The 15,401-nt window shown below is 37.5% G+C and overlaps 3 protein-coding genes across 3 annotated transcripts in view; all 3 read left to right on the top strand.

Annotated features, from left to right (window-relative positions):
- LOC140166206 (uncharacterized) overlaps window positions 1-3,820 on the top strand; it is a 32,233-nt gene extending 28,413 nt beyond the window's left edge. Inside the window, exons 2-3 of the mRNA XM_072189612.1 lie at window positions 1,699-1,935; window positions 3,016-3,820. Of these exons, the coding sequence (XP_072045713.1) occupies window positions 1,699-1,935; window positions 3,016-3,026 (248 nt within the window). The 3' untranslated portion in view covers window positions 3,027-3,820. The remainder of the gene's footprint in view (window positions 1-1,698; window positions 1,936-3,015) is intronic.
- A 5,431-nt stretch (window positions 3,821-9,251) lies between these two features.
- On the top strand, window positions 9,252-10,988 carry LOC140159179 (uncharacterized). The gene has a single exon (XM_072182557.1). The coding sequence runs from the start codon at window positions 9,252-9,254 to the stop codon at window positions 10,986-10,988; it is 1,737 nt and encodes a 578-aa protein (XP_072038658.1).
- Window positions 10,989-11,560: 572 nt separating this feature from the next.
- Window positions 11,561-12,295, top strand: LOC140159170 (uncharacterized). The gene has a single exon (XM_072182544.1). The coding sequence runs from the start codon at window positions 11,561-11,563 to the stop codon at window positions 12,293-12,295; it is 735 nt and encodes a 244-aa protein (XP_072038645.1).
- Window positions 12,296-15,401: the final 3,106 nt, after the last annotated feature.

The following is a 15,401-nucleotide window of genomic DNA, read 5'->3' as shown; positions in this document are numbered from 1 at the left end:
TCTTTCTATACAAATCCTGATATTGCCAAAAATGACAAAAGTGGAAATTTAAGTTTTTTTGCCAGTTCTGTTGACTAATCTCCAAACATTAAAACTGGAGTCTCCCTAGAAAATATTTGAATCCGCGATTAAAATATAACTGTTATTCTACCTTTGTTACATTTATACAAAAAGTAGTGGTACAGAGAGAGAGGCCATCGTTTGAATCAGAAATTTATTTTTAAAACATTTCTGTTCATTTCAGGTTAAGATCATCCATAAAAATTCACATGAATATTTAAACTAAAATTTTCATAGCATTTTGTACAATTTTAGGCCTTATTTACATGGAATTTTGCAATTTTCGTGCATTTTCAGCATGTTGTATCGGTCATCCTACCTACGCATGCGCAGATTGTTGTTTGATTTGCACCAGTTATCACCGCACTGAATACCAGCTCTCACACGTGACCAGTCTATATATTTTAATCTGTTTCATTTTGGAGATAATTAATGTCATTTGTAATAACTGCTTTTTCATTTTCACCATTTTTGCAGAATAATTTTGCTTCCATTCAAGCCCTAAAGTTGTTGAAGTTTCCAGACGCCCCATTTCCACCTGAGTTTAATGGCAAGTCTCATATTTTACCAAATGCAAACTGAGGACCTAGTGTTTATTCCTGCCCAAAACTAGCCATACGCACCTTGTACTTTTGCTGTTCTCGGACATTTTAAACACGTGTCTTTGCTGTAATTTAAAAGGCCCGCCTTTTTGCGTGATTTGGCAGTGTCCCTAGACCATTGATTTTATGCTAATGCTGTTACGTAATCATGTGTATGATATAATTTTTACATGTGTTGTTTGAAAGACAAAGGTAGAGTGTTTATGTAATCATTGAGAAATGCTAAGAAAACAATCCACATATGACGTCACGAGTCAACTCTTAAAACATACTGACTGCCCCTCGTATATATAAACTGCTCAAATAAAGAAAGTCCGCAGTCATGTAACCTGTCCTACACCAAACCCTGATCGTGTTATGAACATTTAATTGATAAAGTCGTGTGCAGAATCTTGTTAGCTCCAACTTGATACCAAATTTGCCACCAAAAACTCTAAATTCAGAGAGATTGAGACCAGTATATGAAATTTGGTGCAATTTCAAAAGTTGCAAATTAAAAATAGACCACGCGGAGCTGTAGAGGTGAATGGCACAGCGCGACCATTGACATAGCCCGAAACAACCGCTAGGTCATATCGATCGCATCGTGCCCTAGTATTCATCAGTAAAGCACTGTAGCAATCCATGCGTTTCAAATTAACAATTGAATAAAGTGCGCACTTAGGATAGTCGACATGGGTTCATCGTGGGCAAGCAAGCTTGACCACATGCCACGCTAAGCAATTTCGACCGCGTTATCGTTTTGATTTGCAACTTTTGAAAATGCACCAAATGCCATAAACTGGTATCAGTCTTTGTCACTTTTGAGTGTTTGGTATCAAATTTGGTATCAAATTAGAGCTAACAAGATTCTGCACACAACCGTATCAATCAAATTTTCATAACAAGATCAGGTTTTGGTGTAGGACGGGTTACATGACTGCGGACTTTCTTTATTTGAGCAGTTTACAACCGAAGTCTACTGGTTATAGTGACGGCTGTGTCCAAATCTCGAGCTTACATTTTATTTTATTTAACTCTTTTATTTCTTGCTCAGATCCTAGTGTATCAGATCCTATTATATACGATGGATCGATATTTGCGTCCAATACAAATCTTCAAGTGCGTTGGTCTTGGCCAATAGAGCGTCCGGTAGTTGGATTTCAGATTGAATATAGATTGTCAGGAACTGATACTTGGAATGTCATATATGCCGAGGCAAATGAAAGAATGACATGGTTGGAAGGAGTAACCGTAGGGGAAATTTATGAAGTACGGATATCTATTATTAAAGGTTTGTGAAATATTTCAGTTATATTTTGAGCTTCGTTACAAGGTGCTATGAAGAGGCCGTGTGTTTTAGCAATTTCTGTGTTAAAATCATTTATAATAATGCTAACAATGTGAAAAAAATCGTAGACCGTAGTCCAGTATGATATTGCAAAAATGCAGAGGAAAACGAAAGAATGATATCATTGGATGGACTAACCAGTGGAATGTATGACTTACGGATATCTATTACACATATCGCCACTGTCATGCCAACTATATGTGACGTGTCATGTCAAAAGGAGACACTTTTGGGCAGGATCGTAAATGGAGAAATAGCCAAAAATCTGCACGGGGTGATTTTTTCAAAATTTGGGTTTGTTGCGAATTTGTGATGTTATTAATGTTTAAAATATTGTCTGATAGTTTCAGACCGGAATATAACTGGCATCTTGTATTTTTAAGAGATGTTTCAAGGTAATTCATACTCTCAACATTGTTAACAATATTTTTAATGGCCGATATCTCAATTTCCAATTTTTTAATACCATAATTTACTAACTCAATATCTTCGCTTAGGAATGGCCGATTTCATTGGAGAAAACGGTGTTGTGGAGCAAAATATCTCTATATTTAAGATATGTAAAAATCTTAAACTTGATATCCTGCCCAAAAGTGTCTCCTTTTGACATGACACGTCATATATAGTCCCGACAATATCAGGTTTGTAAAATATTTGAGTTAACGTTTTGGCGCAGTGGCTTTGTTCTACAAGGTTCTATAAAGAAACCGGTTCCGCTAGTTACCCAGGCTCAATAGGGTGGTCACCACGTGTTTTCCAGAACTTTGTTTTAAAATAATTGATAATAATGCAATAATTTGCAGTTAGGTCAATTATGAGTACCAATAATTAGATCAGTATGATATTAGAACATTGCTTTTATATAATAATAATAATTTGCTTTTCCTTTCTTTCTCTATAAAATAAACGAAACTTTTTGTGGAAAATATGGTTACATTTTGCATTCTTCATTTCGTCAAAATAACATTATAAACTCTTGAAAATAAATCAGAATAAAGGTATTTGTTTTACTTATTTCTACAGGGGACGACTGATCAGACCACGACATTTAAAGACACTGCATAGAGGACTTCAATCCAGCTAGAAGTACATTATTTTTAATAAAACTTATACTAACCGCTAGGTGTACCAAGCAGCGTAATTCCCAAGTAAGCTACCAAATTTTAGTTTCAGATACCGGATACACACATATGTACACGTAACACATTGTTTCCATACCAGTCGTATGGGCACGTAGACTACTCCGTATTTTGCCCATTGTGCATACTCTGGATATTGCATTTAAGCTTAAAACTCTGATTTAATTAATGTGTGCACAATTGATAGATTTTCATAACTGATCTTTTCAGTCACCGTACTCCCTCTGTTTGTTAGCTTCCCAAGTGGACTACTGACTTTGGATTGCGGTCTGCATGCTTAACACGGCTGTCTATGGATGAGAATGTCGGATTTCTGGCCTACTAAAATTGGCCATGATGTAATGCATATTTAAATGGATCTGGCTTGTGATTGGTCGCCCAGATCTCGATATGGTGTAAGTCCTCCGGGCACCTGCCATTACCATTAATAACTACATTGTACACAACTATGCGGCCTTTGTGTTGGCGGGAACATTTAACTCCCAGTAGGTGCATGACCTTGTACCATGCTTGTATTTTCAGGCTTTGTGAGTGCGGTTAAATTGGATTGATAAACAAGTATGATTGACAGTGTTTGTGTTTGGGACTTTGCCCGATCAAAGCCCCGTTTAAAATGCAATGTCCATAGTCTGGTAGATTCTAAAATCATAATTGTTCAGTATTGAAATGCTAATATAATTATGACATTATGATAATAATGTTGCATTCAAAAATAATTATAAGCCTACGTATACTTTACTTTTACTGTCACTATCATAATTATATAAACTTTTTCATAACAATTTTATACTACTATTTTGATGTAATAAATATCAGCATGATTTCGAGTTCAACTGAATGCTTTCATCATGATTAATAACTTGTTTTATTTATCAAAAATCGACTATGGCATAGTCTAGCCGTGCTGGGATGGATACTCTCAGTGTATTACAGCATACGTATGGGCACGGTGTACCCCGTTGTCAAAATACCATGTACTTTAGTACAGTGATAGCGCCCTCTGTTGGTTCAGCTATAAAACAATAATATTTGACACCATAGAATATGGAAACTATTATTTTTATTAGTTAAAAATCGAAGTGAGGTATGTGTTAAAAATGAACCACTAACCGCGAAATGTGGATATCCAACTAGTTTGCCCCGCAGGGCTACAAAGAAGCACTAAGCGCGAAATATTGATATCCAACAAGCTTAACTATAAATTAGCCCTCGAAAGAGGGCAGGGCTTGAAGAATGGGGGATATTACGGGTTAAAAATTTAAATAAAAAAGTATGGTTAGGATTAGGTTTAGGGTTAGGGTTTAGGGTTAGGGTTATTAATTAATTATGTTACAAATTTAAAATACTTTCAACGTATTTTGACAACGGGGTATACCGTGCCCATACGTATGCTGTGATAAAACATATCCATCCCAGCACGGCATTTACCGTGCCCATACGACCTGTATGGACAAAAAAAAAAAAGAACCACTGACCGCGAAATGTGGATATCCAACAGTTTGCCCCACAGGGCTACAAAGAAGCACTAACCGCGAAATATAGCGATATCCAACAAGCTTAACTATGAATTAGCACCCGAAAGAGGGCAGGGCTTGAACAATGGGGGAAATTATGGGGTAAAAAGTAAAAGAAAAAAGTATGGTTAGGAGTTAGGGGTTAGGGTTTGGGTTTATGTGTTAGGGTTAAGATTAGGGTTTAGGGTTAGGGGTTATGGTTAAGGTTATGAATTAATTATGTTACCAATTTAAAATACGTACTACGTATTTTAACAACGGGGTACACTGTGCCCATACGTATGCTGTAATACAGCATATCCATCCCAGCACAGCATTTACCGTGCCCATACGACCTGTATGGACACAATGTGTTACGTGTACATATGTGACCCGTTCTGACAAAACCAGGAACAAGTCACATCACATTTGACATTTCATAATTTGAATAAAAATGTAAGTACAGGACAATTAACTTTAAAATTATACCAAAATCATATACGTTGCATCAATACTTTTCAAGATATGGATAATTTTGTAAATGATACCTAGACATTTTTGGCCAATTGCTATTCGAGTAATGGGCTAATTAGTTTTCTGTTTTACACAGGATTGAATAGGGATTATCATAGTTCAAATGTCAATTATTGATTAAATAAACTTCTTTTAATAAGTTCTTTCAAGGATTTGAATGTTCACTCGGTCCCAAGGTCAAATACCACGAAAAGGCATATAACTCAAAAACATAGCTGGCGACTTGTTCCGGGTTTTGTTGAAGCTGGTCACATATGTATGTACTAGGTGCACTCCACTAAGATAAGATACGCCTCAACTATTGTTAGTTACTATTTACTCGGCAACTTAATTACCCTTCATAGTTTGAGGAGTAAGTTGCCGAATAAACATATCGATTCAAAGATAAAGGATAACATATTGATATGGATGAGATTGCGGAAGTAAATAATGAGATATTTTGCAATATAGATCGTATTCGCCAGCGAAGTGGTTACATAACCTTCTGGTAACTGGATCACGCACCTTTTGGAATTGATAGTACATGTCATAGACTTTGTGTTGCGATCATTTCGATAATGATTCAGGACTCAAAAGCGTGATCCAGTTGACATAACCTGATTACACGTAACACTTCGCTGGCGAATTTCGCAGTATTATGTTGTTATCATGATTTAATATAGGCATATTCAATAAAGTCAAATGAGTTTCTTAATAACGAATATCCACTGCCGCAACAGTCCTCTACAAAATACACACCAGCTTGTGTCAACCAGATCTGAAGGCAGTGCTACCAAAGCCATTTGTAGTCAGAAGAGCTACCCGCTGCAGCTTGTCCATGCCTTGTCATGCTCTCACAGTACCAGTTTCTAGAACCATATCTACTGGCACTAGTGGAAATTGAGAATGAGAATTCTTTCAAAACGATGAGAATTGGACAAAAGTATGAGAATTTAAAATTTTCTCATTTCTATAAAACTTTCTCATCCAAATGAATGAGAAATACTAATTAACCTGTCAACAACCTGTCACAAATGGTTGTTTGACACTGAAATTAATGTGAGCTTTATTTCCTAATACAAAATTATTATGATTACTTTGTTTTGATGCAAAACACATACATTACGTTATTTGTATCCAAATAGGTGAATATAAAATGTAAGTAAGCCATAACCAGTATCGTGAGACATTGTAAATTTATCTCACAGATTTCATAATGGATTATATTTTTTTAAAATAAAATCAATAAACCTGCCGTTATAGGTGTTATCTGAATTTTGAAAAAGGGATAAATGAAAAATAAAACCGTCGCCAAAGAGATTCGAACTCTAGACCTCCTGATCACAATCCCAGTAACGAATCCACTACACTGCAGGAGAACCTTTGTTAGGCTTTCTAATTTATTTATAATATGTATAACAAGAATGACGCAATAACGGTCTACCAACATAATATAACTTAAAAGGTAATATATATCCACCAAAAAACGTTGACAACGTAAAGAAAGCAGCAAGTTTAAAAGCCCCCACCTCGGCTCACTTTTTGAAACTTGGTCCCATTTGTAAAAGATACTGATTTAAACTTTGTCATACTTATCAACTTAAAACATTTCCAGAAGTGTTATGTATCTTTAATGTGCCGATGCGATATTAGGTTGTTAGCATTCTGGAACGATCAGAAAGGTTATTATGTTGTTCTTGGCCAATATCTATTATGTTTTGTTTTATAATAAGTAGGCATGTTAATGGCAATGATGCTATTGTTTAAACGTTAAAAACACCGATTTGCTGTTGATATTCAAAATGGGACCAAGTTTCAAAAGTGAGCCGAGGTGGGGCTTTTAAACTTGCTGCTTTTTTACGTTGTCAACGTTTTTTGGTGGATTTTATTTCTTTTTATGATGTAGCCAAGCAGCTTTAAGTTGGGAAAGTCATCGGGTTTACGAAGTACTCCATAAAACGAATAAAACGAAACATAGATGTTTGAAATTATATGTTATCCTTGATTTATGACAGTAAATAATTTAATAAAACTTTATCAGCCGTTTATCAGCTGGTCACAGCTACCGCGTGACTGTAATGTTAATAGGGATACATATACATTTTAATTTATTCAAGGCAACTAAGAAAATGTAAATATGAACAACACATACCCAATGTTGACGATGCCAGCGAGACACAGAATCAGTGCGATTTACTTCAAATTGAAGCTGAGAAATGCGTGTATATGTAGCATGGCTTATATTACGGAAGCGTATAAGTGCCACGACTTAGCAAGATAATTATGTTTTAATGATTGTAGTTTTGTAGCCTTGCGGGGCAATCTAGTTGGATATCGAAAGTTCGCGGTTGATAGTTCTTTGTAGATTTGCGGGGCAATCTAGTTGGATTTCCCTATTAAGCGGCGGTTGTTGGCGGTCTTTCGCGGTTTGTAGTTTTAATTTCCCTCATTCTTCATGCCAACCATGATTGTGGTTTTGTAGCCCAGCGGGGCAATCTAGTTGGATATCCAAATTTCGCGGTTGATAGTTCTTTGTAGCCCTGCGGGGCAATCTAGTTGGATTTCCCTATTAAGCGGCGGTTGTTGGCGGTCTTTCGCGGTTTGTAGTTTTAATTTCCTCATTCTTCATGCCAACCATGATTGTGGTTTTGTAGATTTGCGGGGCAATCTAGTTGGATATCCAAATTTCGCGGTTGATAGTTCTCTGTAGCCCTACGGGGCAATCTAGTTGTATTTCGCTATTATGCGGCGGTTGTTGGCGGTCTTTCGCGGTTTGTAGTTTTAATTTCCCTCATTCTTCAAGCCCTGCTCTCTATCGGGGGTTCCGTGTGCCTGTGGTGGGGACAGTCCCTCCTTTTAATAGGAATTTGGGTATTTTTGCCGCTTTGCTAATTTGCCTTTACGTAACTATGACTTTAGTGGCCTTCCATATTTGGTTGTATCTTTTGGATACGTTTTTGTCCCTGCTGGCCTTCCATATAATAATAATTTTTCACACCTATAGAGTGTATGCAATAAACCAACCGGAACGGTATAACAATTGAAATGACAGTCATGTTGGAATACAGTTCTACGATAGCTGAAGATGACAAAGGGACAGGTCTCTAGATCGATTCAACAACCATTCATACATATCACATATTGTCCTATTACCATGCGAATCGCCCGTGGTAGGACAGAACTAAAAATGAGAAAAATATTGGTAACATCTTGCTTTGATAAAAAAAAAAATCATAATAGCACTGGATGTGGTGGCGCCCTGCGTCGAGTGTGGAGTGGAAAATAATATCGTCCGAAGATTGCTGAGGTTATCCAATTCCATCGCTTGCTAAACCTCACTTTTCGTGATTTGTGACCAACAAGTGTGTTGTTAAACACTTCTGGACTGCTTTGAGCCGGTTTTTGACTTCACCCTACTCCAAATTTTGCCGTATTTTTGTGTTTGGATATTGTACCGTTGGAACCAACCAAGTCTATGTGTTTCAAGATGGCGGCCTACCCACCAAACATGGAGTGCTAAACAGTATCGGCGGGTGACCCGGTTTGTAGTAAACTAGTAAATTGGGGGTGGTAAGCCTGTCCAAACGTGTTGAGTTACCCTTTGCTTGCTAAACATGGCGCTCGTCATCGCTACAAGCATCTTGTATATTCTTGTTAGAATATTACTTATGAGAAATGTCATCCTCAACATGCACTGTGGTGGTGCAAATTCTGACCAGTTAGAATGCATACAGGTGACGCAGTCAATATTAAATGTTGAACTGAAAATCCCTCTGAATCTGCATCATAATATATCCATTAAAACTGTAACATGGTTTTCAATACAATACAGAGAAGCAATTACATCTATGCTAATGAATCGTCAAGGTGCCGTTGCCAAACCTTTTACAGGTTTGGGTCCAAAATTAAGACCAGGACTCATACATGATGGAGAAAATATGCGCCTTGCCCTCCCGTATCTTTGTATGTTACTAATCATAAATGCTCATGACACGGAAACTAACCCAGGTCCGTTAAGTTTCCTTGCCACCTTTGTTCAAAGGCCGTTAAATGGGGCCAAAGAGGAGTAATGTGTGATTGTTGCCAAGGTTGGTACCATGTTGATTGTATGAACATGGGGTCCCAAACCTACGAATACCTGGGTAACAGTAGCGTAATGTGGATTTGCCCATCCCCATCCTGTGGCCTGCCAAATTATTCTGCTGGCTCCTTGTTCTCCAATGGTAATATTGAGCTAACCAACAGCTTTAGTAGCTTACCTTCGGTGGACGATAACAACATGCCTCGTTCGCCACTAGCTGCTTCCTCACCTATTGGTAAAAATAAACCAAACCAACCTCCCTTGAATCCAAAGAAAGACAACTTAAGAATTATGGTTGTCAACTGCCAGGGCCTTAGAACAAAAAAAGAGTCTTTTGCTGCATGTGTTGATAATCTCAATCCTGACATCGTGATTGGTACAGAGTCATGGTTAGATGATTCGGTTACCAACAGCGAAGTTTTCCCTCATAATCTAGTTGTTTACCGAAAAGACCGCATTACTCATGCCGGCGGTGTTTTCATTGCCATTCGTGACAATATGATTGGCACTCATGTCACAGATCTTGATTGTGACTGTGAACTCACATGGACTCAGATACAAATCGTAGGATGTAAAACCATCTTACTTGGAGCTTTTTACCGTAAACCTGATCAAAATGATGAACATTACTTAGCTAAACTGAGAGACTCTCTATCTAGAATCAAACCAGACAAGGGGACTATAATATGTCTTGCCGGTGATTTTAATCTTGGCGAGATCAACTGGCCGTCCCTATCCACAGCTCAGGGTTGTAAGAAACCAACTCTGTCTCGTCAGCTTCTTGACATAGTCTGTGACTTCTCGTTGGAACAGATGGTAACAGAACCCACTAGAAAGGGTAACATCCTTGATCTGTTCCTGACTTCTCACCCATCATTGGTTAGCCGGAGTATTGTAACACCCGGCATTAGTGACCATGACGGGATTCCGTTAATAGACATGGAAACAAAACCAAGTGTTGAAAAACAAAAGAAAAGGAAAATTTACCTTTATAAAAAAATAGATCTTGAAGGACTCAAACAGGAGATAAAAACTCTTTGTGAAAATATAACTGATATGGCAAATACTACCTCTTCATCTGTTGAAGACCTGTGGAATACATTCAAAGATGGAATACATGCTTCTATGGATGCAAACATACCGAGTAAAATGGTTGGTAAAAAACACCAATCTCCCTGGATATCTCCGCGCATAAAGCGCCTCCTGCGGAGAAAACAACGCGCCTATAATAAGGCACGCAAGTCCAATCTGACCGAAGATTGGGAAAACTTCAAAAAACAGAGAAAAATGGTAAAAACTGAAACAAAGAAAGCATACTGGGAGTACGTCAAAGGAACTTGCCTAGAATCACCTAAGCAATTCTGGAGCTTTATAAATAAAATGAAAAAAGACAATACTGGAATTTCCACTCTAAGAAGTGGGGGAAACCTCGTTTCTGAAAATATTCAGAAAGCTGAAGTTCTTAACACCCAATTCGAGTCGGTGTTCACCAAAGAGCGCCCTCTCGATCCCTCACTGACAACGCTCAAGGTGTTGTATCCAAACATTCCTCAAATCAACTTTACCACAGCAGGTATAGTGAAGTTGTTAAAAAATCAGAAAGAAAACAAGGCCTCCGGACCTGATAACATCCCGGCTAAGATCTTGAAAATCGCCGCTGATGAAATAGGTCCTGCATTAACTGTTATATTCCAGAAATCTCTGGATTCAGCCACACCACCAAATGACTGGCTACTTGCCAACATATCGCCAATATACAAAAAGGGATAGAACATCACCAGGGAACTACCGCCCTGTATCCCTCACATCCATCATCTCAAAGATATTTGAACACATTTTACATTCACATATTATGATTCATCTTGAAACCCACCGTATATTGACAGATAAGCAACATGGATTTAGGGCAAATCATTCCTGCGAAACGCAGCTTATCCAAACTGTTCATGATCTTGCCCTATCTCTTCAAAACAAACAACAAACAGATCTCATAGTAATGGATTTTAGTAAAGCATTTGATTGCGTTCCACATAACAGACTTTACTAAAACTCCAGAACTATGGCATCACTGGTAACATCCATGCATGGATTAAAAATTTCTTGACACACCGCAAACAGCGTGTGGTCCTAGGTGGTGAGTACTCAGACTGGGTGAAAGGACAATCTGGAGCCCCTCAAGGGACAGCGGTAGGTCCATTACTGTTTTTAATATACTTGAATGACCTGCCGGACAACATATCATCCTCCATACGCTTATTTGCGGACGACTGTGTAGTCTACCGCAATATAGCATCCACCTCTGACACAGTTAAACTACAACATGATCTTCAAACTCTTGACCAATGGCAGCACACTTGGCAAATGTCATTCAACGCCGAGAAGTGCTTCCTGGTAAGAATTACACACAAAAGAAACCCATAGAGATAGAATACACACTGGGAGACTCTACTTTGCAAGAAACAAAAAGCCACACCTACCTTGGGGTAGAGATCACAAATGATCTTAAGTGGGCAAAACATATTAACAACATCACAGCCAAAGCCAACAGGTCCTTAGGTTTCATACGAAGAAACCTTGTGTCATGCCCCCAAGACCTAAAGGCCACCGCATACACTACCCTGGTCAGACCGCTATTGGAATACTCCTCCATTGTTTGGGACACACACGTATTGGAGCAAATAAAGAAAATTGAGTCTGTTCAGAGAAGAGCAGCGAGGTTTGTGAAAAATGATTACAGCAGAGAGAGTAGTCCAAGTAGCATGATCTCAACATTGGGTTGGGACTCCCTCGAACAGAGGAGGAAGGTAGCAAGGGTAACCATGATGCATAAGATCGCCAATGGACAGGCTGCCATCCCTGAAAGAACGTTTCTGCAGCCGGTTAACCGCCGTACTAAACATCATCACAGCAAAGCTTACCAACGACCAACCGGAACCAAAGACTGCTGGGTACATTCTTATTTTCCAAAAACAATAAAGGACTGGAATCAACTCCCCAACGAAATCATAACCATCGAGTCAACTAAGCAATTCAAGAAAGAAGTCACAAATCACTACAATACTCCACACTCAACATAGCATTGTCATCGCTTCACGCAGCGCACACCATTTATCCTTCTCGCCTGGCCCTAATAAGGCGTTGAGAAGTATTCTACTTGAACTTGAACTTGATTAAAATTGTGTTATCCTTGATTAATAACAATAAAATTATTGTTTAATAAAATATTGAAAAAATAAGTTGGTCATCGGATTTCGAACTCGAGTCCCCGGATAAGGAGTTCAATGTCTTAACCATTACACCACGAGACTCGGCTGCGAAATAGCGTGTCGATGTACAATATTTATTATATGAATTGATGTGTCGTCCGAAAAGAACAAAAGAATTGTGAAAAACTTGATTTTTTGGCAAATGGGGTTCGGAATTTGTATGTACGGTATTTCAGAAATTGCTAGGGTATAATTGGAAGTGAATCTGAAAAAGTAGTGTGAAGGTGATAACCAGGTAGACCTGTAGCAGTGTCCAAAAATTCTGGATCAGTATGATTTGCAACTAATTTTCGCTATGAAATACCGCGTGAAATGGAAGCAAAAATATTTGTTTATTACGAACAATGATTGACTGTAGGATTGGTGGCCCTTTTTGAATTAATGAGTTGTCAAGATATAACACCTGGGACTGTAAATAACATTTAGCATGGTTTTAGATACATTTTGTACCCAGCGAAAAATAACATCGAACAATAGAAGTCAAGTGTTTTAATGTTAGCTGTAAATATAGTCTCGCGGGAGCATCTGTTATTAGTCTTCTTTATCAGTCTTTTTTTTAAAACTTGCTGGTCACGGCTACCGCGTGACTCTAATTTATTTTACATAAATGGTAGACCGTGGCAATTTGCCTTAAATAGAGGAATAATAACCTATAAACATATAGCACACAAAAGAGTGTGTAAAGTGACCGTGTATATTCAAAATATATTTTAGATAAAATGCCGTATACGATAAAAACATGAGTTTTAATGAATGATTTCATTCCGATCGAAGATCAATAGCACAATGTAGTAGCAATAAATAGGCTAAAATCAAGAGTGATTGTTAACTTCTCCCAGTGGCGTCTCGTTAGAGACTTCGCTTATTGCCCCAAAGATTAGAAGTTCGAATCCATATAAAATTCCTTTCTTTTTCTTTTCTTTTCTTTTTTTTTTTTTTTTTTCTTTAATTATTTCTTTTTCTTTCTTTCTTTCTTTCTTTCTTTCTTTCTTTTTTTTCTTTCTTTCATTCTTTTTTCTTCCTCTCTTTCAAAAGAAAGAGTACGAAAGAATTACTTTGATCAATACCAGTTAAGCAGGCGAGTGGTATGATTGAACTCCATGCATTTTGTATGTCTTGTGGAGCGTGTCTGGAGGATGATTTGAACTAAGGACCTTCCGTGCAAACACCCTATTGTATAATCTTATAATTTCTATATGAAATTTTAAATTGATAAATCTTGATTGCTTGATTCTCTGTTCCATGTATCAATGTTTGTGTTTCCTTCAACATGTTTGATTTTGTTTTCATCTCCTATTATAGACATGCATAGGCCTAATAACACTAGTGGAAGTTTTGGATGAGAAAACGGACATTTTGATGAGAAACGGCCAAAATGGCTAGAATTAAATTTTCTGATTCTTTTGGATGAGAAAATAATAATGTTTATTTCAGCTCAGCGGGGATTAGCAATTCTCACCAGTTTTAATAAGACAATAATGATTGACACACACACCAGGAAGTTTCTCATCCAAAAGGATGAGAAAATTTAAATTCTAGCCATTTTGGCCGTTTCTCATCAAAATGTCCGTTTTCTCATCCAAAACTTCCACTAGTGTAACTGCATATGCATATTTCGCACCCTCGGTTCAATAAAGCCGTTCATATGAAGTTCACCATAGGATATTTTATTTGTATCATTTCCAAACTATTTAATTTTTGAATCCCTCCCTCCCCCACCGATCAATGTTGGAGCAAACATAGAGCACATTACAAAAATGCGGCGTTTGTTATACAACATTGAATAAGGGGAGCGGGGACAGTCATTAAACTATGGAAGCATCCCAGCAAATTATCACTTGATTGTAGTTATATATAGAACGCAGGGATGACGGTTGAAACTTAAATTCCTCATTTAAAACAATGCGACAGGTGGTTGATACGTTAATTAACATTTCTCATTCATTTGGATGAGAAAATTTTCAATTCTCATACTTTTGTCCAATTCTCATCGCTTTGAAAGAATTCTCATTTTAAATTTTCCACTAGTGTGGCAGGACCTTCATCCACACACTGCAGTTCAGGTATGGAATAGTCTACCAAATGGAGTAGTCGGAGACGTAACTGACAACGGCGCACCATCCTTCAAGAGCAGAGTGCATAAGCATCTCATTTCATGTGTCTGATGCTTAAGTTACTGTACCCTTCACTCTTGTTGTTCCTAAGCTGCTGTGAACCACTGATTGGCCCATGTGGTTATATTTTATAGTGCCTAGGTGCCTATATAAGTTCTTGACTTGTGTCACTCCTCATGGGCTATTGTTCACTCTAGCATTTTATATATTAAAAAAAGCAAACAAGCAAGAAATTCAATCAGATTTCATTCACTGTGACGTGTCACAGAGTGAATACATTTTTGATTAAATTTTTAGTAGATATCAGAATAATAGTGAACAAAATGAACAAAATGTATTATCTTTCACTTCAAATAGTAAGATACTGAAATTTTTGTTCTTTCACGCCCCCTGATAAAAAGTCCAGAAACGCCACTGTTCTTGGGAGATCAGTACTTATTGTATTGAAAGAGCTTACCGCAATAAAGATAGAAAGAGTGAATGAATGAATGAATGAATGAATGAATGAATGAATGAATGAATGAATGAATGAATGAATGAATGAATGAAATTACCGTCATATTTACATTTCATTATTAAATCCCGTTTATTTGATGCATGTGCTTATTTCATGCTTTACATATTTTACATGACAACTGCATTCTACTATACTAAGAAATAAGAAGTAGTGTGCGGATCAGCTGAACTACTGATGATTATAGATAGCTGAAATAGTGTGTCGTTAGCTGAATATACAGTAGTTGATAAAGTAGTGTGCTCATCTGAAGCAAGCTGATGAAGTAGTGTGTTCATCTGAAACAAGC

Source organism: Amphiura filiformis, chromosome 1 (genome assembly GCF_039555335.1).
Source record: "Amphiura filiformis chromosome 1, Afil_fr2py, whole genome shotgun sequence".
NCBI lineage: Eukaryota > Metazoa > Echinodermata > Ophiuroidea > Amphilepidida > Amphiuridae > Amphiura > Amphiura filiformis.
The sequence above is the reverse complement of the archived record's forward strand: the minus strand, read 5'-3'. Positions and strand labels throughout refer to the sequence as shown.

What these genes read in the sequence shown, in the direction of transcription:
- LOC140159179 (XM_072182557.1), top strand. Translation starts at nt 9,252, where the DNA reads ATGGGGTCCCAAACCTACGAATACCTGGGTAACAGTAGCGTAATGTGG.
- LOC140159170 (XM_072182544.1), top strand. Translation starts at nt 11,561, where the DNA reads ATGGCAGCACACTTGGCAAATGTCATTCAACGCCGAGAAGTGCTTCCT.